Raw genomic sequence first — 22,443 nt, forward strand, 5'->3', positions numbered from 1 at the left:
ATGACAGTTCTTTATAAACTCTTCCAGAAAACTGAAGGGGAGAGAGCACTTATGAGGAGAGCACACCTGGTCATCAAAACCAGACAAAAACGTAACAAGAAAACAAACTTCAACCCAATGAGGTGGATACTATTAATCATTCTATTTTAGAGATAAATTGAGGACTAAAGAGATTTAGAAACTTTCCTATAACTAAAGAGCTAAAAATTGGCAGGCAATCTGGATTTCAGAACACAGGCTCTTAACTGTAACACCATAACTGCTTCTCCAATTCAATTAAATTTGAGATACTCATACAAAAGAAAACAGTAAAGAGCGCTGCCCAATACTTACCTGGAAACTATGCTGGAGCCATTATAGAGATCACTAGCATATGACAATGTAGCCAAAGGTCGTACTGAATTATAGCGAGTGAACTTGGATAAGCATTCCTGAAATTCATCCAACTGGCTTGCAGTTCGACTGTCATCTAGATGAAGGAAATAAAACAAAAATGAATTGAACTGCAACATAAGTCAAAGAGCAATATCCACAGGTTAAAAATTATATTCTAAATACAAACAACAATTCTTAAAGAGTATTTATCAGGGAGGGTATATACAGCTAAGTGGTAAAGTGCATGCTTAGCATGCACAGGTCCTGGGTTCAATCCCCAGTAACTCCATTAAAAAATAATAAATAAATAATCAAACAAGCATTACCTCCTCCTCTACAAAAAATAAAATAAAATAAAAAAAATTTTAAAGTGTATTTAGAGAAGACTAGAATGCATTAATCAGCTGATGTTTTAGCTTTAATAAAAATTTCTTTGTGGTTCTTGAAAAACAACATCTCTTTCATCACCAGTAAGAACACAGTGTGAATTTTCTCTTTTAAGCAATTATTCTCAGAAAAATAGGAATGAAAAAAATACCTTGATCAAGGAAAGTTAACTTATTTATTAAAACAAAGATCCCTTATCAACAGAGAAAGTGAAAGTAGAGAAAGGGGTACATATATTGGATAGGGTTATTTGTTAGCTTGAAGGAACATGTTTACAGGGATATATCTTCATGCTCATGTTTACTTACTGTCAAAACATAAGTTATAATACTATAAATTAAAAATTGATTTTTAAGTAAAAAGAAAGTAAAACATTCATTCACATAAAACTTTGAAGTGCTTCAAATCCAATTATGGGATGGAGTAGAAATCTACAATGTGTGAATTATTAATTCTCAAAATCAAACTTAAAATAGGTTAACTAAAATGTCTTGGTGGAATATGGAAAACAATAATTCCATCCAACAGCACATTTTACAAATATTTGGAATAAAGTCCATTTCAGTGAACTATTCATAACCAAATGATGTAGAAATTAAATCATAAAATTTCCTTATAAAAGACCTATAGAGTTAATCTATTCTTCAATCTAGAAACAGGCCTACAGTGAAAGCATGAATAAAAACACCATTGTTTTTCAAAACTGCTTAAATTTTGGACTTTTATTTCCCTTTCCAAAGAAAGAAAAGTAAAGGACACAATTACTATAGTTAGCTTCCTATATTGAAACTTGAAGTAAGCCTATTACAACACTATTTTTATACCTTCTTCCTTATTCTTAGTTCATTACATATATACATATATACACATACACAACTTTTTTAATGTAAACTTATGTGATTTCCCTTCTTACCTGTCCTCTGAAAACAACAGTAAGCATAAAAAAATTAAGGTATAAGAATCACTAAGTCAAAAGTTACTATACTATATGATATATAATAAATAATTTATTTATCTGGAGATATATGGCTATCTTGAAGATAACTGTTGACATGAAGAAATTTACCTAAAAATTATTAGAAAGAAAAACAATGATTTGAGGAAGCTAAACCTCTGTCCCTAATACTTTACATTTTAAAGATTTAAGCACTACTTAACGTCGTCATCTAACAACCTATGGTAATGTAGTGCTTCTATCCTAAAAAGAGCAAAGGGAACAAACCCAATAAGCATGCAAGACTATAATGTTATTGAAATAAAGCTCATGTTCCACAAAAATTGTTTTCAGAAAATTCAACAAATTATAAATAAAAATGGGTTACAACTGTACGGCAAAGTCGTTTGGATACAACATTTAATTAGTTCTTTTTATATATAACCCTATTACTGTGAGCTACTTAATGTAATAAATACTGAAAAGAATCCTTTTAAATACCTTAGACATACATTTAAAATTGTTTTAATGTTAATCTATTCTTTTACATTTTAATATCAGTCGCTAAGTACATAAAATTCACAAGTATTCAAGAATGTGCATTCTGTAGACCACAATCCTTTTCTAGGATAGCTGAACTTCTAGCCATCATACCCACCCACTTAACACCTATTTTCAACAGAAGTTATAAAAATAACACTAAAAATAGTTATTTCAGTATCTGAAAGTATACAGATTGATTTCACCTATTTGGAGGTGAAAAGGTAGGATTTTATTTGCTTGGATTTGTTTATGATAAACACCCATACATGTCTGTTAGCATATCACCTCTACTATTCTAACTACAGATTAGTTTGTAAAAGTGTGTTCAGTGTCTTTTCTCTCTTCTATTGCTTTATAATTTAGCTTCTCTTTCAGTTACAAAGAGTTGAAGGTATTAATTTCTTAATCTTCACCTCTCATCTTCACAGTTGAAAATAAAATTTGGGGATTGGGAGTGGATTCTCATTTGAAAATATATAAAAGGACAATCAAATTCTTAGGTATCCCATTTGAAAGAAGTTTAAATTTCCTCTCTACAGGCAAAGAAACTAGGAGGAACTTCATATTCAGCAATATGATTGGTGCAGTCAATGTGCAAATTTGATTAAGTTAAATTTGAGATTCCTAAAAACTAAAGACAATGAGTTTTATGTACAATACAGACATGTCTACAAAAATAAAAACTGAATCTTCCTCCTGGTTTTAACTTACTATTTTACCTTCCTATAAGGTATATTCCCAATGTAAATTAAATTGGTTTGTGATTACCTTTACCATCCCACAGCATATCTACGCTGCTAGTTACTTCAAAATTATTAATCAATAGCCTACTCCAATCTCTCCCATCTCACTTTCTCTCTCTCTTTTTTTTAAATGTCTGCCATTTGCCTGTGGTTGTATTTGAACGTTAGCTGGCAAATAACTTCTGAAAAGGTTAACATGAACCCTCTGTCAGTCAGAATGTTGGTCTCAGGCCACTTTCAACTCAACAGCTTCCTACTGTAGTTTATAGAATATTACAGAAGTTCAGAAAGGGCCTCAAGTCTCAGGCAAAACAATGAAAGCTTGCCATCTGTATCAAAACTGTTGACCATTAATTTCAAACGCACTTATAAACAAAGCTTGGTTTCCTCCTAGTCTTCATAGGAAAAATGCTATGTATTTTTTTCCTCCACCTCCAATCCTGAAGCAAACTTGTCGAAAGGTTCTAAGCAATATGTAGGTTATAATACAAAGATGCCTATTTAAGAGAAAACCAAGGCCAAATTTTTAACAATAAAATATCAGACTTTTTTCCCCTTGGTGGTGAGCAGCTGTACTACGAATGACATCAATTAACTGAGAACCTAACTTATACCAAGCATTATATTCTATATGTATCATCTATAAACCTTAAAAAAAAAACCCAACTTGTAGGGTTGGTATAAATGTCCCCATATCGGTGAGCAAAGACACCAAGAGAGACTAAAGATCAGAGAACTAACAAAAAGGGCACAAAGCTACATTACTTTTCTATAGCAATAAAAATACTCTATGCCATCACGTACACTTCTTTGCATAAGTTATTTCCTCTATTTTGAATATGTTTCTAATTACCCTTTTAAGTTAATTACTACTAGCCTTGACTAAATACAACTTCTCTAAAAATCCCTATAGTGATCATTCTCTTCCATTTCCCCATTTTCACCTTGGCGTGGCTTTCTTACTCCCAGTTTAGTAGATACTCCTATTTCTTAATGCTCTTTGCATATTTATATAACACATCATATCACATAGAATTATTTACCTGTTGCCCTCCCCCATTAAATTTACAATACTCCCTGACAATAAGAACCAGTTCTTTCATCTTTTTTTCTTAGCACAGAGGACAGGCAACCGAATGGAACTTATTTTTGCTAGCTACATATTCATGGCTGATTTGTTTTTAACTTTCTACAGCTCACTATATAAAGATCAAAAAATTCCCAAATGGAGAAAGGTAACAAAATAGCTATGAACAGCAATGTTCTCCAAGACAACTAAGAACCTCCACAGTGTTCTGACAGACTATGTCAAAAATACACACTTTTGCCTTGTGAATAGGACTTCCCATAAATCTGCAAGAAGAAGCTGATATGGATCTGAAATACGAATTTGAAATATTTTAAGAAGTCCTGAATATGTACCTGAGATACGAGACATCCTTGTAGAAAAGTAACATTGCTCTAAGTCCTCAAAATGAGCAGTGAGTCGTTTTCGTCTTGATGCTAATGTGCTGTTATACCAGGGCTGTTTCTTTGTCTAAGGTGATAAAAAGAAAAGACATTTGTAATTCAGAACAAATCATACTATTTTTCTGCAGAGAATATCCAAATGCTTGCATATTTAATTTCAAAAGTTCACATGAAAATAACTACAAATGGTAGAAAAACCTTAGACCATATTTTCTAATTTTTACTTTAACAGGGAAAATTGGCCAATTTTACAAGAATAAAATGAGAAGCTTCTTTCAACTCTCCAAATTAAATGAAGATAGAATCCACTGTAAGTGTCACTGTAAAACATAGAATTTTGAGAATTGTAATAGGCAGAAATTGTTAGAAAACAATTACCAAAAGAAAACTATTTTTCTTTTGATGATGATCCCTATATTATAGCCCTATACATTTTGAATAATAGGAACAAGTGCTTGATTGTACAGAATAGGTATTTAAATTAACACTAATTATTATATTAAGGGGCAGTTAATTTGTTTATACTTAATAGTCTGATATATACATTAGAAGACCAGAATAACTGACATATATATATATATATATATATATATATATATATATATATATTTAGACACAGACAACAAATCCAAAATATACTGTATATAAATCCTACAAAAAAACAAGTCTATGATGCTAAATATATAATATTACCAACACCATGTTAACTAAAAGTGTATGACAATTCTTCCACTAATGGTTATTATTACCTATCTACTATGCTTGAGGCGCATTAACAGATACAGAGATAAGACACACAATGAGATCCTGAGATGACACAAGTTCATCAAAAACCGTATCACAGCTGCAAATTTATTAAGTAAGAAATATTAAGTTACTACCATGAACAAAACACTTATCTATAGTGAATTCCTGCTGAAAGTAGGTAAGTAAAGTCGTATTTTAAAGCAGTACCTGTATCACAAGAAAAAAAGACAAATTCCAAAGACATAAGAGACAATTAAACAGGAAGCTGAACTCAGAGGTGATGGTAAACAAAATATAACAGTGCAGAAGAGGGGAAAAAGAGGAAGGGGCCAATCTAATCTGGGGACAAATACTGCAAAAGAACAAGTACCAGATTTGAAGAATAAAGAGAGAATTTGCAAACTGGAAGATAAATCTGAAAGAATTACCCAAAATGAAGGATAAAAGTCAAGAAGGCAGAAAATATGAAAGAGAAAAAAATACATAAAAGGCAGAATAATATGATTTAAAATATGGGCACCCGGAGATCTAGAAATGAGTAACAGACAGAAGAAGAAATATTTGAAGAGTTGACACTGACAATTTTCCAAGAACTGAAAATAGATATGAAGACAGACACAGAAATTATTCCTAACAGGTAGGATAATTTAAAAGAAATCCACAATTAGATAAACTAAAGCAAACCTGTGTTTTTGTCAAAAACAGAAAGATTTTTAAAAAATCAGACAAACAGAAAAGATAATCCTCCTAACAGGAACAACAATTAAACAGACAAAATACTTCTCAAAAGCATTATGGAAGCTAGAACACAGTAAACTTTAATTATCCCTAAAAAGTAGAAAGAAAATAACCTCAGCCTAATATTAAGAAACTATTCTGCAACAACATAAGCAAAATATTTTTTCATGTGCATGAAAACAAAGATTATCACCAATAAGCCATTTCTTTAAAAATTTCTGGAAGTGTGTACTTGAAAAGTTCAATAACACAAACTAGAAGGTCTGAGATGCAAGGAAACTCGTAACCATGTAAGAGATTTAAAATAGTTTATATACAATAATTACAATATCTAATTTATGGGCTTTAAGAATAAGACAGAATAAATGCACAAAAAAAAGCATGCAAGTCAGAAGAGAGGGCCCAGGTAACTTTTACTTGAAAATTCTACCAAATATTCAAGGAAGATATATCAATCTTACACAATCTCTTTCAGAAAACACTTTCCTATTTGTCTTATGAGGCCAGTATAACTCTAATACCCAAACCCAACAAGGACACCTGGGGAAGGTAAGGAAAGAAGGAGGGGAGTAAGAGCCTTCATGAAAATAAGCACCCACAGCAAAACAACAGCACATCAATTCCAACAACATGTAAAAAGAACAACTCATCATGACCAGACAGAATTTAGCCCAAGAATACAGGGTTGTTTTCATATTAGAAAAATCAATCAACACAGTTCACCAAGTGTGCATAATAAAGACGAATAACCATATAATAATTTCAAGAGATGCAGAAAAAGTATCTGACAAAATTGAATACCGATACATGCTAAAATTTCTCAACAAATTAGGAATAGAAGGATACTTCTTCAACTTGATAAAAGGCATCTACCAAAATGTAGGGCTAACCTATTAGTTGAAGTGTAAGGAGAAGGTAAAAGAGGAAAAGGAAGAGAAGGGAGATGGGGAAAAGGAGAGGACGGGAGGGGAGAAGAGGTGAGAGGAGGGGAGCAGACGAGAACACACAAAGATTAGAAAAGAATAGGTAAAAATGTCTTTTTGCTGATCACATAATTTTTACGTATAAATTCACGAGAAATTTATAAAACTACTAGAATTAATAAATAAATTTAGCAAACTAAGAAACAAGGTTAACATACAAAAATCAACTGTATGTTTATATAGTCACAACAAACAGGCAGAAAATAAAATTTTATACCAACTGTATCAATAGTAAGATAGCATCAAAAAAGAATTAGAAATTAATCTAACAAAAGCATGGAAGACCCTATATTACAAATGTAAACACTTAGAAGAGAAATCTTTAAAAGACCAAAATAAATGGAAAGATACACCATATTCATAGACTGGAAGGCTCAATATTGTTAATGTGTTACCATTAGAGGAACTGGGTAAAAGGTACATGGGGTCTCTCTGTATTATTTCTTACAACTGCCATGTGAATCTACAATTATCTCAAAATGTAAAAGTTTATTTTTACAACTCTAAAAAATACTTAGGAATAAACTTATGAAGAAATAAATAAAACCTAGACTCAACTCAGTATCATAAACATATTAATTCCCTTTCAGGTAGTTTGTAAGTTAAAGGCAGTTCTAATAAAGATAACAAGAAGCTTTTTTTAAATGTAGCTAGAGAAATTAATCCTAAAGTTCACATTAAAAAAACAAACTGAATATGTGGAATCTAAAATATGATACAAATGAACTTATTTACAAAGCAGAAACAGACTCGTTGACATAAAAAACAAACTTATGGTTACCATGAGGGAAAGGGGGTGAGAAGGGATAAACTGAGAGTTTGAGATTTGCAGAACTAACTACTATATACAAAATAAACAACAAAGTCCTACTGTATAACAGAAGGAACTACTTTCAACATCCTGTAATAAACCATAATGGAAAAGAATACGAAAAAGAGCATATATGTATATATATATATATATATGCAGCACTGTGCTGTACACCAGAAACTAACACAACATTGTAAATCAACTATATTTCAATTAAAAAAAAAAAGACTATTCTGTAAAACAGTGAAAAAGAAAAGCTAGGGTTTGGGGAATTAATCCTATCAGACATTAAAACATCCCATAAAGAGGTGACAGTGATAGATGAAGAGAGAAACACACCAGTATGTAGAAGAGAAAGACCAGAAATAAATCCATATTCAAACAGAATTCTTGGTATGAGAAAGCCTGCATCTCACAACACTCGATCAAAGGTAAGATTTTTAAACATATGGCAGGGACAAGTAACTAGACATTTGGATAAAAAGAAAATTAGATCCATACTTCAAAACATGCACAACAATAAACTCTGAACAAAACAGGAATCTAAATGTAAACAATGGAATGAGACCAAGTATCTTCAGAAAGCACGGATAAACTTCTCTGCTCCCTAGTTACAGGCAGACATTTTGAACTATGACTCAAGACCCAGAGGTAATAAAAGACTGATAACTTCAACAAAATCAAAAACTTTTGACAATTAAAATAAATGGAAGAAAATACAGGCAACATTTATCACAGATAAAGAGCTAATACTCCTAAATATACCAAGTTTTTAAAATTGAACAAAAGAAATCAAAAACTTTATAGAAAAAAAGGCCAGGAATATAAATATATAATCCACTAAAAAGTATATTAATGTACCAGTAATCATACAAAAGATGTTTGTTCACTCTCACTCATAATTGAAGAAACAGAAAACCATTAGAAGATACACTTCTCACTTGACAGACTGGTAAAAATTTTAAAGTATAACTCATTCTGCTAGAGAGGCTCTGAGAAAGACTCTAGGAAAATAGGCACATTCATATATTGCTGGTAAAAATGCAAACTGATACAATCCTTTTGGGGAGGAAGACGATTTGGCAACTATACCAGTCTGTCTGTCTATCTAGCTGTCCATCCATCCACCCATATAGATATCTGACCCAGCAATCTCACTTCTAGGAAATTACACTGAGAAGATACACCTCCTACAATATGCAAATACATACGCACAAGTTAATCACTGCAGCACTGCTTGTATTTTCAAAATAATGGAAACTACCTACTGTTTTTAAAAATTTTATTTTTGTACAATTAATTTTATTTATTTATTTTGGAGGGGGTAATTAATCAGGTTTATTTATTTCTTTCTTTTTTAATGCAGGTGCTGGGGATTGATCCCAGGACCTCGTACGTGGTAAATACTCACTCTACCACTGAGCTATATACCCTCCCCTCCAGAAACTACCTACCTTTATGTAACAAACTGATTAAATTAATTACAGCACAGCCACATAAGAGTCCTATGCAGGTATAAAAAGCAATGTGGAAGATTTCTATGCACTTCTGTGGATCTGTTTTCATGATAAACTGTCAAATTAAAAAATAAACAAAGTACAGTAGAGAATCACTAGAAAGCTACACTTTGCATAAGAAAAGAGAAATAAGAGAATACGCATATGTATCCTGTAATCCTGACTAATAAAACTGGTTACTTATGGGGGTAAAAAACAACGTGGTGGGAAAAAGTAGAGGGTATGGGAATTGTTAGAAGGGCTGGAGGGGTGGTATTTATTGAGTTTGACTCTGTATAGCTCTGACCCTTAGAATTAGGTCAATGTTCAACATATTCAAAAAAGTTTATATGTAATAAAGATGAGGGTGGATGGTAGGATACAAATTTCAGAAGCAAATGAACATGCTGTATTTCAAAGAAGTATCACAATTAATACTGATGGAAAATTAACAATCAAATCCCAGTAACCTTTGAACACATTATATGTTTACTATGTATTCTCTCAGACTAAAGACAAAAAGAAATTTAAATAAATATTCACCACTAGTTAGTAAGTTTGTTTACCTAGTAACCTTCATACTAGTTCATGTATATATTTTCTAAGACTATGACATTAAGTAAAACGTCTTTTGATAATGAGAGCTAGGTTTCTGTCAAAAATGGGAATTACAGATAAAGAGAGGGTTAAAGCTACAATGAACCCTGTGATGGTGAACTCTAACGAGAGATCGTTAGTATGAACTCTTAGCTTTTATGACAGATACAGAAATACATACAGACATGTTATATACGTATATGATTATAGAAATATTATGTATTGTACACTAAATAGCTGGTGTAATCTCAGCTAGTCTGGCTGCCCACAATGGTTATCTGCTCTTACTAACTCTTACTTACACTGTGGAATGCATTAAATAAAGAATAATGATATCCTGTAACCATGGGCCTGTGAGTTGATTCAGAACAGAATGTATCAGTCTGTCAGCATTGTTTAGAAATGATAATTGAAATTACGATTTTCACCTGGTTTCAGCGGTGCCTGTAATGGCTGGTCAATGCATTTTTGCCTGTGTGACTAACTTAAAATAAGAGATCCTACCACAAGCTAAATTTTGATTTCCCGTTACGAAGGTGCTTAAGATGCAAGCCAGTAATGGTTCTAAACCTGGAGACAAAGCAGTTCCTGGGTGACTCGGTGGTGAAAGGACAAAGAAGACGGTGCCCGAAGTCCTCATACTCCTTTCAGTGAATACCCTTCTACTTGGCCATACTGTATCCATTGCTTATAATCAAGCTGTTCCAGAAGTATATAAACTGCTTGATTCCTGTGAGTCCTTTCATTAATCAAACACTTTAGGGGATTAATATGCAATAACTAATTTAATAACTAATTAAAATGTTATCTATACACAAACTAAGTTTCCTAGCTCTGTCCACTGAAAAGGCCTATAAGCAACGATGCCCTAAAAGCAATGAGCACACTTAAAACTCAGGTCTTTGTTTTGAAATACCATTCTCCATTGAAAGAAAGCAGGGCTTCTTGGATTCACGGCTGATTCCAGGACTGAGGCTAGTTAAGTACAAGATGATGCTGGAACATCTTGTTGTCTAAGAATGTATGAAGGTACTTTAGCAATAAGAACATGAAAATCAGCTTGAAAGAGTTCCAACTAGCTAAACAGGGAACAATTTGAGTTTCAAAATGATTAACAGAAAAAAATTAAAAGTCCACACCTTCATAATCACACAAACAAACAAAGAGGAATGAGGACCAGGTCTCCCCTTATAGTAGAAAATTCTAACTAACAAATGTGGAAGAAATAAGTACTTGAAAAATATCACTTGGACAACAACCAAACTAATAATTATTTCAAATAAGATTTATTAATAGATGTTCAAATGGGAGAAAATGGTAATATTATCTTTATAGTGGAGAGATCAGGCAGGCACCACCTTAATCAAGTGATCAGAGTTAACATCACCAGTACTGAGTAAACAATTATCACATGAGTCCAGAAATGACAAACTAACAAGGACACAACATCAGTCCTGTGGTATTCCTGATAAAAATCAATAATCTGATTCTAGTTATAAGGAAACATCAGATAAACTCACATTGAGGAACATTCTACAAAATTAGTAACATGCTCTTCAAAAATGTCAACATCATGTAAGACTGAATAACTGTAATAGTTTAGAGGAGACTAAAGAAACATGACAACTAAATGTAACCCTGGACTCCTACTAGACAAGGAAATTTTTTTGTCTTTCGCTATAAAAGATTAGTAGCTATAAAAGATTAGTAGTAAAATGGCTAAAATTTGAACACATTATTTAATATAATATTATATTAATATTAATTTCAAGTAATTGTACTAAGGGTATATTAAAAACTCTAAAGCAAAATCAATAGGCAATTACAGAAATTCAGAGATAATAATTTTCTGGCTTCACTTACTGTTAACAGTTTTTTCAATTCAACTTCAACTATAAACATTATTATTGAGTGGTAAAATGATACATCTGATAGCTGTACCATAGATTCCATAGCTATTCTATTCTAATTGGGCATATTTATTTTTCCAGAATTTTTGCTTCTATAAATACTACTGGTATATAATCTTTAGATAGTACTTAGAATCATTTCTTATAGGAAATTCCTATGTTTGTAACTACCAAATCACACAAGCATTTGCCATATGTATATATTGCCAATAGTCTTCCCGAAAGACAACCAACTCTCTCTTTCCCTCTCACTCAGTCCCCCATTCCAACCTCAGCCCCACGTGCACATGCACACAGCAGGTAAGAGTATTTCCCATTTTGAAACATCTTTAGCCATACCTACTAGGTGACTTCTTTGGCACCTTCTCTGGTACCGTATATTACTTCATGCTGTGCTTTTAGAATTTAGGAAACTGAGCATTATTTAAGATGTGAACTAACCAGTTGAATTTTTGCTTTTTTTTCTCATGTTCTTCACCTATTTTTCCCCGCCATTCGGAGCTTTCATCAAAAAGATGAAATTGATATAAGAAGATTTTTAAATTTTGAAACAATTAAACCATCTACCTACCATACTGACAATAATACCTCTCCCACTTTGAGTTTAAAATCTTGTTTATGCTGTTTTCTTATATACAGCCCTCTTTCTTAATTTCTATTATTATTTAAATCATTATGTAGTTGATCTGGACTCTTACAGTAAGTGATAAAATAGAATAATGCAAATAATTTCCTGGCTATCACAACATCATTTACTTAATCTTCCTTTTCACCATTGATCCACATAACCACCTTTACCATTGGGTAAACTCTTAATTACCTTTCAATTAGCTTTTAAATTTTGATTGTGCTCTTTTTGTTATAACAGTCGTAGAATACACTATAATAACTAACTGGGCAAATGCCCTCTGAAGCATTCATTCTACAAATAACCTTTCAAGTCAGTTGGTCACACTCTCTGTAAACCCTTATAAAATATTTTTGAGGGTTTTTTTAACTGGAATCACATTAAATTAAGCTATGTTTATTGGTCTTTTCTCATTCTACAACTGCTTTAATCTATTCTAATTTTTAAATTTTTCTTGAAAATTATACATTTTTTAAGACTGCCTTTGTAGCAATACGCATCAGCACTAGCTACATTATTTTCACCTATATCATAATGGCCAGTTCCAGCTGTACATTGTAACACTTTATACAGGCTCCTTGTTTCTCTCTCTGTTTATCATCTAAGTTTTTCTCAGTTTCTTGAGCTCAATGCCTAGTTCATTTATTTTATTCTTATCTAAAATGAATACATTTATTAATATAAATTTTTAGGACAATTCAGGCCATATTTCATAAATTTTGATATGCAGTATTTTCACCAGCATTATTTTTTTGAATTGTTTGTAGCAACATCTGGACCTACTCTTTGACACAAAGAAATTCAGAGGAGTCTTTAATCTCTTCCAGATTATCTATCTATCTAAATAGTTATTTATTTGAGATTCTGATTCAGAGAATGTAGACAGTACAATTTATCCTGTTTCAGAATCAATCCATTTTTCTAAATACTCCAAGATTACTATCAATAATGTATATCCTTTGATGCAATGTTTAAAGTGAGCCAAGTACCTATTAAACCAAGTTTATCTCATCTGGCCCAAAGAAAATTCTAATGTCTTTATAATGACCTAAGAAAGTTATGTAGCAAAGTGGCCTCTGTTACATTTTTCACCTCATTTCTATTTTTCTCCCCCTTGCTCACTCCTCTCCAGCCATACTGTACTTCTGGACGGTGTCAGGCTTGCTTTTACTTCAGGGCTTATGTACTGGTTATCACTCTGCCTAGATCCTCCCAGAGATATTCACATAGCTTGCTCCTTCACCTCATCTTCCTTCAAAAGTAATCTGTTTTTATTACTACTGGTATCTCTCTAACTAGACTGAAAGCTTGGTTACAGCAGTTATTTTTGTCTGTTTTGTTTTTGCTCAATAACGTATTTCCAGAGTCTGTAATACTGTCCAGAAAACAGGAGGAACTCAAAAAAGAACTATTGGTTGAATAAATTAATATTTAAAAGCACAGACCCTGTAGCCATAAAGCCTGGCTTAAAATCTCTGCTCCCTCCTCTTACTAACTATATTAACCTTGGACAACCTCCTTAACTTCTCTGTGCCCAGGTACCTCCTCAATAAAACAGAAAATTATTGTAATAGTACTTATCTCATAAGGAAGTGCTAAGACTTAAAACAGTTAATACATGTAAAGTACACTGAGCAGGGAAAGCATGGTTCAGTGGTAGAGTGCGTGCTTAGCATGCACGAGGTCCTGGGTTCAATCCCCAGTACCTCCAGTAAAAAAATAATAACAAAAATAAATAAATAAACTGAATTATCTCCCCCCTCTAAAAAAAATTTAAAAAGAAAGTACACTGAACAATGTCTATGAATAGTAAATGCAAAATAAATGTTACCTAAATACTATTATTACTTTAATTACTTCTTGAGCTATACAGTCAGTCCTCCATGTCCATATGTTCTGCATCCACAGATTCAATCAAATACAGACAGAAAATACTCAAAAGAAAAAAAGAGAAAGAAAGAAAGAAAGAAAGAAAGAAAGAAAGAAAGAAAGAAAGAAAGAAAGAAAGAAAGAAAGAAAGAAAGAAAGAAAGAAAGAAAGAAAAGGAAATTCCAGAAAGTTCCAAAAAGCAAAACAAATCTGCAGCTGCACTGGCAACTATTTACATAGTATTCACACTGTATTTAAAACTTTCTACATAGCATTTGCATTACATTAGGTTTTATAAGAACTCTAGAGATGACAAAGTATACAGGAGGATGTGCTGTATAGATCACATGCAAATACTACACCAATTTATATAAGCATCCTTGGATTCTGGTACTGGAGCAGGTTCCTGGAACCAATCTCCTATGGATACTAAGAGATGACTACACTTTAAAATTTCCTACAATGTTTAAGTTTCAATCAACTTTTTAAAACTTTCTAACATTTTTTGCCTTATATAAATACCAGTGCTTTATATTATGTCACACAAATTACTACTTTGGGGGACTATACACTTCCTTTACATGAAAAACTGTATCCGTCTTCTACGCTTTTTTCCTTGAGTTCTATTTTGATCTGAACTTTTCTTTCCTTTGCTGTTGTTTTTGTTTTTGCTATATTCCTTACTATTCTTATATTTGCCAGGCTTATCCTCAAAAACTCCTTTATGTTCCATTCTTTTTGTCTCAATTTGTTTTAGGTCTATCTCTTCTAAAGAGTACAGCTAGAAATGAAGGGTAAGGCCTTGAGCGCAATATGTCACACTGGTTCTATCCTATGAACAACTTCTCTGTCCTCCAGCAGATGCTACGGTTGGAGTCTCCTGGGAGACCCAGACTACTTCATCCCAAGGCATGCTTTTACACTGCATACAGTGACTCACACCTTATGCAGCCTTCCTAAGTATTCTTTTTATCTTTTATAAATTCTTTTTAAGTTTTCAGTGTCAGGAGAGCAGCAGGTCAATGGGATTTCTTGTGGGTGGAGGTTGGAGAGATACTATCACACTGCTTAGTGTACCATCTCAAACCCAAAGTCTCCTTTATTATAGGAAAAAAGTAAGTGTTGCTCTAAAAATTAAAAAAAAAAAAAAAAAGACTACCCTGATTTCTTTTCTTTTTCACCCAGATTCAATTTCTATTGTTTGTAGCTCAGAGAATTTGCTAGAAATTCCAAATCAATGTTATATAAATGGCAATAGTAGAAAATCTTCTCTTGTTCTTCTATGCAAAGTCTGTCAATGCCCTGCAGCCAAAGACCAATAGGAACACACCTGTAGTTGAACAAGCTTTATTTACTGCTCATTGCAGTGAAGAAGAATACAGCACACTACAGGTTAAGAGAGAGGCGTCTCAGTAAAAGGGTGTTACAAACTACTTACAGGATATAGGCTGACGATAAGTGATTTGGGAGGGGGTTCAAGGAAGTGAGGCTTTGCTCTGGATTGGTTACGATCCAAGAAGTGAGGATAATTCTGTGACTGAGTATCTTACAAAAGATTTATTAAATCTTACAGACGAACAGAAGACTACAATGAGACTAAAGTTGTAATTAGTAAAGAACCAGCAACTGCTCACATTAACCAGGACAGAGGTGTGCTTAGTTTCTGTGGCTTGCACAGTGACTTCTGTACATGCCTAGGTAAGTTTATGAAGTGACCTTGTTTTTTGTTTCATTTCATCACAGTCCCAGAGTGACTTATGTCTGATGTTGATGTTTTATGAGATTATGTTTGAAAAGAGGACATCAAGGCTCAGCTGTGAATGCCAAGTCTGTTTCCAGATTCAGAGACTGCTTTTCCCATTCAAGTTCTTAAGAATGTTTCAATTTAATTCTTTAAAATTTCTCCTGATATATCCCATTACGTCTCATAAAAAATCACTAGATCTGATCCTTTCATGGCTGTTCAGAAATAGAGACAAATCAATCTACAAACTGACTATAAAAAAAGAATAGGCCAAATCCAAGCATGCATTCAAAGGTAACAGGATGTGAACAGTAGTTACACAAACTAACCATAAAATAGAGACAGTCACCTAAGTAGTGAGAAAAGAAAACCACAAACAAAAGCCATACAATCCAAAAGAATTTCTTTCCACTTTGATAAAAATAAATGCACTATCACATAAAGTGAATATACAAATGAACATGCATTAAAAAATGCCTCAATTTTTTTCCTTTTAAGAAAAAATGACATTATAAAGGATAATATAAGAACAATTTATAAAATCAGAATAAGATATAGGGAGTAGATAACAGCACCATATCAATGTTAACTTGTTGAATTTTAAAATTATATTGTGATTATATAGGACAATATCCTTGTTTTAAAGAAATATACACTGAGGTATTTAGAGATAAAGGAACATTATGTCTGGTACCTTACTCAAACAATAAAGAAAAAAATTATATGTGTAAATATGTTAAAAAAAAAGAGATAAAATGAGAATGATAAAGCAAATGTGATTAAATGTTAACGACCGGATAATCTGCATAAAGTATACAGGGGAATTACTTTTACCATTCTAGTAACTTTTCTCTAAGTCTTAAGTTATTTCAATATAAAAAGTTAAAAAAAAAAAAAAGTCTGGCCTCAAAATTAGATTTCACAAATATCAGCATCCCCAAATCAGAGACAAAGAGAGTAAAAATCAAAATAATCATACAATTAATTAAAAGAAAGGTGAAGCCAGAGTCTATTTTACTCAAGCCTGTAGTTTACCTTCCACAGAAAAGCTGCATGTTTCAATATAACGATGGGTAATTCTCCAATAGATTATAACTTTCTTATCCCTGAGAGAAACAATGCCCCGATTATTCATAATTTCCTCTTACAGTATTTTCTTCCTTCTAAGGTCTAATGTTACCAGTATGTCAAAAAAAATTTGTTTAACTCATCAGTGATGAGCAAATATATCGCTGATTACACATCAAAGCTATTCAAGTCCTAATTAGTGCCACAGCATTCAAAATAGCTGTCTTTATGGACAGGACATTCCAGTAAACTAACCTATGATTTTACAACTCAGGTGATTATATTCATGGTACCACTAGAACATACTGTTAGATACACCATTTACCTGAGAACTGCCACTGAAACCTGGAGGTTGGCTGTATTCTGTGGAATCAATAATACTACTGCAAAATGAAGAAAGAAAAATGTGATTTCAGTGTTTACATTCTTTCAGCAACAGAAAAAGTAAATCTAAAATATATCATATATAAATCCAATATTTCTAATTTCTAAGCAAAGAAAATATTTACTGCCAATGATTTAAATAGACATCAAATAAATACATATACCATAAACAACAAATTAGTAAATACTTGAAACAATTTACCCCTTCATCCCACCACCTTAAACATACCCACCATGAAAGAATGTCAAAAAGGGAAGAATCACAAGGTAGGTGTACACATAGAAGTATCTGCTTCAATTTCATTTTCAGATAGGTTAGTAAGTTGTTTGGAACTCTATTTAAGGAAAAGAGGATTTAGAGTATCGGCAAAAGGGTACAAGCATGCAATCAAAAGCTGTGGTCAACAGATTCTCTATGACACTAGATCTATGTTCCCTTGGACAAATACCTTATAACCACTCAGTTTCCTTATCTGCAAAGTGAGATGAGTGGGGACTAGGCATCTCTAGAGTCCCTTCAAGCTCCACAATGTTATGATAATCATCTCGTGTGAAAGAAAACTATCAAAGGAATGGAATAAATGGTAAAATACCAATTATCTTTGTTTCATAACCCAAAACCTATGTTCTAAATTTTTCTGCCCTTGTCAAACAATTTGCTTTCTCCATTGGTTCTATTTGGTTATATTCTCTGTGCACTCTCCTACCTACCCCTAGCAAAACCTCTAGACGTCCAGACTGTCTTTTCTTCCTGTTAGTTCTACCTTACCATATCTATCTCACCACTTCAACACTCCTATCTCCTTTCCATCTTTAAATCCTATAAAGACTATTAACACCTGAAAATAGCATTACATATATATAAACATGATAAATCAAGTTATTTATGCTTTTAAAAATTCTTCCCTATTTCTACTATAAAAATGTTTCTATTCTTGTCTACCATAAGGAAATTTAAGCAATTGAGGGTACTAATTTAAATGGTTCTCTTTACACAAATACATACAAAATCTTTACTTTAGCACTCAAATAATCACAAAGGTTATGAGAGGCATTCTTAAGAGCACAGAGTGAGTTTTAATTTCACCCCTTAGCAGCTAAATGACTCTGGGCAAGTTATTAATCTTATTTGGCCTCTATTTTCTCCATCTATTAAATGAGTAAGTGATGTCAGAGAGGTATGAGATTTAATTGTGTTAATTTCTCAATGTAATGCCGCCAAAACAATGGTATGTGCTCAATAAACGTTACCCTCTATTAGTAAAATTAGTAACATAAAACCTTATGTTTTAAAAAATATAACAAATCAGATGAAACTGTTCTCACAGTAGGTTTTTTTTAAGGCAATACATATTAATAGATATTGTGTTCTAAACTGGTCCTATAGTAAGACTCAATTATATAAGAAAGACCCTTCAAAGCACTCACACTACAAATTAAAGAATTAAGACAATCTTGCTATGAATTTCTTTTGATGAAATATAATCAATGTTCACCTTCCTTGCACGGAGTCATGAACTGATGTGACAAGATCACATGCTATTTTCAATATACTCTATACAGAGACTAATAAATGAGGAGATGTCATGCATTCAAAATCTCTGTGTTCCTTCTCCTAATGAAACCTAACCCCCTAGCATCTGTGTAAACATTAATAAAATTATGTAGCTGCACATTTAGATGCTAATAGATTTAGAACAGAACTATTTCTAGATATAATTATTTTACAGTGCTGTAATTTTGATTTCTTTGACTGAAAGCCTGAACAATGATACTTACATCATTGTGTATAGTGAGATAATACTACATTTCATATATATATTAAAAAAAATACCCATCAGTTTGTTGAAAGTATTGAAATTATATGTTTTAAACGGTATTTTATTAATAATGATGGCACAGTTTGAAATTTATTTTATATAAGACCTTAATCTTATTCACTGAAAAAAAATTATTCCTGCATACATAACTGGAACAGAAGAAACCTGAAAAAATAAATCCTTATAATTCTGCTTTTTAAATGGGCATGAGTGTGTGTGTGTGTGTGTGCGTATAAAGTAACACGATCAGAAGAGAATATGAGACGGCCCTGACGGGGCTGGGTCGGCTTAGGCCTGGTGCTCTTCTACTTCTCATCTCTGATTGGCCACAATCAACAGCCGGGAGCAACAGTCACAGCTATCATTTACTGAGCATTTACCAGGCATCAGGCCCTGACCTAAGTAATTTAAACTTTATAACTCTAAGGTAGATACTATTATCATTCCCACTTCTCAAGTGAGGAAACTCAGCCACTGAGAAAGTATACACTTGGCCCAAGTTAACAAAGTTGGTCAACAGCAGAATTAGAATTCAAACCCATGCAGTCAGTCCTAGAGTTTACATTGAACTATGCTCTCCTCCCTAGGCACCTAAGAATTCTGTATCTGAAGAGTGGGGAAATCCTGGATTAGCACCACCCACTTCATGGACATAATTTAAGGAAAAAGTGAAAAAGCAGCAACCTATAAATATGAAAGGGAGTTGTCAATTATTTCAAGTAAATGTCAAATAAATCCTTTCAAGTAAGCTATAAAAATAAAGATACCAAAAAACGACAAGGGCAAGCAGAAAATTGCAAGGTAATAACCAAAACTGAGTTAGGAATAGTACACTTTACTCACGATGGGGAAAATAATATGATTTTTAAAAAAATTCCTGACGTTCTTGCTGGTGACAATGAGAAGCTCAGCTAAAAACATATGAAAACTATGTAGCTGTTAATTCAAGTTACAAAGGAAACTCACAGTTATGCAACTAGATGTCACACAACTACTCTCACTTTAAACAAACAATTTAACAACAGTATTAGCTATCATTTAGTGAGCATTTACCGTGCACCAGGCACTGATGTAAGAATTTAAACTTCGTAACTCTAAGGTAGATACTATTATCATTCCCATTTTCAAGTGAGGAAACTCAGCCACTGAGAGACTACATATTTGGCCCAAATTAACAGTCAGCCAACAGAAGAGTTACAATTCAAACCCATGCAGTCAGGTTCTAGAGTCTACACTGAACCACCATGCTATACTCCCTATCTTTCCAAAATCAAAGCATCTTTCCAAAAGTATATTCTTCCAAAAGCAAAGACCTACTTTGTAATTAAAAGACAGACTGTCAAATCAATTTCACATATAAACTATATACCTCTAGTGATTAGGAAGCCAAGAGAAAACAGTGATTGATTCTTGGTAAAAATAATAGGTAACTACTTTTAGATTGGGCTTTTACTTGAAAAAGGATGATTCATATTTATACTCTCAATGGGCACAAAATTAACTAAATTATAGAAAATTTTAATGTGTGCAAAATAAAGTGTACTGAGTATACACATGAAATTAAACTAACTGCTGTCACTGATTTGTTTTTTCAAGTATAAACATAAACAGAAAAAAATAAAACTTTGCATTTAATAAACAATATAGGGCTATAGCCAAAACCTGTTCCTTTTCAATATTCTGCATCAAAATTATTGAACTAGTTTCCCAAAAAAACACATACTGAGCAGTGTATAACCTGAAAATAACCTGACTTATAAACTTTAATAGTGATTAATTAAAACCAAATATAGTTTTAATTTTTTTTAAACAGTAAAGTTTGTCACTATTTTACTGTTTTACCACAGCAGTAATCCCTATTATTCCCAGCATTACAAACATATCAAAGATAAATTACTTGTTTTCCTCAAAATAATGCTTTTCTGTCAGTTGCTTAGCGTAGAAGCACTGAAATTCAAATGAATGGTAAATCTCAGTTACTAAACAAACAAAATTCCATGGCCCCAATTTTGCAGACACCTCAAGAGATACTAAAGATCGGTCTTCATTTTCAGTTTTTCCTTTCTAATTCCCCATACCCTTTAACATCTGACACAACTATTCAAACAAATTATACAAAATCAACGCGACTAATCTGTCTGCTAACAACAGTAACGGCAGCAGCCACCATGTACTGAAAGCTTACCATGCGCCAGGCACTGCTCTCTCATTTACTTAAAGGTATTATCACATCTTCTCATTCAAGACACGTATTATTATCCTTAGTTTACAAATGAGAAAACTGAGGTGTACAGAACTTAATAAACTTGCCTAAGGCCAAACTGCTAATAAGGTATGGAAATGAAATTTGAACCCAGGCAGTATAATTCCAGAATCCTTATGTAAGACTGCCAAAGTAACATGTCTTCTCTTCTTGAAGAACCACTGCGCTGCCATTTTTGAACCAAAAGTTTCTACTTATCTTCTTTTCAATGTTTTATTCTCAACTCAATTTCCAAAACTCTTTTACCTCCCAAAGTTTTACAAGCTCTAAAGTAAGGATGCCTGCTTTAAAATACTGATCATGCCACTCAGTGTGTGATGCTGGGCCTGCTTCATCTCTATGACTCAATGTCCTTATCTGTAAAATGAAAAGGATACAAAAACCCAATCACAGCATTTATTCTGAGGGCTATAAGAGATAGTACATGTAAATTACAAAACAATATCTAACACACATATGCTACGTTATTCTGACAGTTATAACTTTTGCAAATACAGTTCTCTAGGACAGTAATGATTTCTTGATTTTGATACAAAAATCCAAATGAAAATCAACATGAAATCTTTTCTTATACAATGTCTCAGAATCCTTAAAACAGACAGTACTACAATTCAGCTCATTGTATTTGTAAGAATTTCAACAAGATATTTTACAACAAATTTTACACAATAAATTTTGTATAAATAAACATTGGTGATTACAATGGCCTTTTCAGCAATATACAGTTTGGCTTTTTAAAATAGTGGGTTCAAAAAGATTATTAAAAACTTCAATTCCTAAAACCCAAAATTATGAAAATCAAATATTCTTGTAACTTTTTTGATGGTAAAACCTGACCTGAACAGATGTGATACCGTTTATCTCACTTAACTGTTAACATTCATGTTTCAGCACTGAAATATTAATGTGCTTGGTGCTGTGGAACTGCCTTCT

The 22,443-nt window shown here is 32.6% G+C and overlaps 1 protein-coding gene across 4 annotated transcripts in view; it reads right to left on the reverse strand.

Annotated features, from left to right (window-relative positions):
- Window positions 1-22,443, reverse strand: part of COP1 (COP1 E3 ubiquitin ligase) — a 165,277-nt gene that overhangs the window by 87,900 nt on the left and 54,934 nt on the right. For all 4 annotated transcript variants that reach the window (XM_064478015.1, XM_064478016.1, XM_010992918.3 and 1 more), the window contains 3 exons: window positions 17,369-17,426; window positions 4,405-4,519; window positions 334-469 (listed from right to left, as the gene is read on the reverse strand). In XM_064478015.1, the coding sequence (XP_064334085.1) occupies window positions 334-469; window positions 4,405-4,519; window positions 17,369-17,426 (309 nt within the window). The remainder of the gene's footprint in view (window positions 1-333; window positions 470-4,404; window positions 4,520-17,368; window positions 17,427-22,443) is intronic.

This window comes from Camelus dromedarius, chromosome 23, assembly GCF_036321535.1.
Source record: "Camelus dromedarius isolate mCamDro1 chromosome 23, mCamDro1.pat, whole genome shotgun sequence".
Lineage (NCBI taxonomy): Eukaryota > Metazoa > Chordata > Mammalia > Artiodactyla > Camelidae > Camelus > Camelus dromedarius.